General features: G+C 35.6%; 1 protein-coding gene across 1 annotated transcript in view; it reads right to left on the bottom strand.

Annotated features, from left to right (window-relative positions):
- golgb1 (golgin B1) overlaps positions 1–1,372 on the bottom strand; it is a 26,428-nt gene that overhangs the window by 13,996 nt on the left and 11,060 nt on the right. The window contains exon 10 of the mRNA XM_015392278.1: positions 429–483. Within this exon, the coding sequence (XP_015247764.1) occupies positions 429–483 (55 nt within the window). The remainder of the gene's footprint in view (positions 1–428; positions 484–1,372) is intronic.

Below are 1,372 nucleotides of genomic sequence, written 5' to 3' on the forward strand. Positions count from 1 at the left end.
CTCCTGTCTGCGGTCAGCTACAATTTGGGAGAGGTGCAGCGGAGCGTCTGTGGAGGGGGGGGACGCCTGGAGCCGAGGTATTGCATTGCACTCATTGCACTGATTTTCTGCAGTATTTTTTGATGCAACTTTTCTACTTCTACTAAAAAAAAATGCCAGCTTTCATTGATTTATTTTAAACTTGAAACTTTGTTTAGCCTGTAAGGTGTAAAAGAAAAAAAAAAAAATTAACCGATCAATCGAATCAAATCGTATGGTGGTGTAAAAAGGTTAAAATAAACAAATGACACAACAAATAAAGGATTTTTTTTTATTTTAGACCAATTAAAGTAGAAACGATTCATCAATAAAAAAAAAAAAAACGGTTCTATTTTTGCTCAAATTCTTTATCTGTCTGTTAGATAATTATAAATAATAAACAAACTTACTTTTTTCAGCTTCAGATGAATCCACTGAAGTTTGAGTCAGATTTGTGTTTGACATCTGATAAAAAAAGAAAAACAGGATGTAAATTTTCACGATAAAAATTAACCAATGCAGAATAAGATTTAAAAAAAAATGTTAACTTAATTAAGAAATCGACATAAGGCTGTTTATTATTAGCCAAGATGTAGAAGAAGGCATTAGAATAAAATGTAAATAAATACAATGCATGATGAGGATTATGTTTGACATTTTCTCCTGTTTAAATCCATCCCCACAGTGACTCATGTGTCTGTGGGTTAAGGTGAAGGTCGGCTCAGAGAGAAGAAGGGATTAAATATGTTTCCTCCCTCTGAGCCGGAGCATCGTCTGCGCCGTGAAGGCAGACAGACTCCGTCCCGTATTAGACAGCTGCCGATCACCCGACCAGACTAAAGCTGTGACCCTAAAGCAAGAGGACAGAACTAGGGCCGCAACTAACAGTTATTTTGCAAATCGATTAATCTGTCGATTATTTTCCCAATTGATGGATTAATAATCAGATAGCCAAAGGTTCCTTAAAAGATTAAACCAGGTAAAACTAAAACTTTTCCACTTAAGGAGTTCTGGAGAGAGCAGATTGACAGACATTTTTTGTTTCCCCATTTTAATGCAAAATGTTTATATAGTTTTTTACAAATTTGATATAATTACTGCTCTAATTGGGTCGCTCCTCAGCTAGAGGCATGTTTTACAGTCCTTATATTCCAATTAACGATTAATCCATTATTGAATTAGTTGACGATTGTTTCAATAATCGATTAATCCAATCAATTGTTTCAGCCCTAAAAAGAACCCATGCGCCCTTTGACCTCCTTTGCAGAGTATGATCAGACACTATAACGCAACGTTCTAGAGGCCTCTTTTCCTTAACTTTTCTAATCGGCATCCAGTGGCTAAGAAATAAAGG

This window comes from Cyprinodon variegatus, unplaced genomic scaffold (genome assembly GCF_000732505.1).
Source record: "Cyprinodon variegatus isolate N-32 unplaced genomic scaffold, C_variegatus-1.0 Scaffold583, whole genome shotgun sequence".
Lineage (NCBI taxonomy): Eukaryota > Metazoa > Chordata > Actinopteri > Cyprinodontiformes > Cyprinodontidae > Cyprinodon > Cyprinodon variegatus.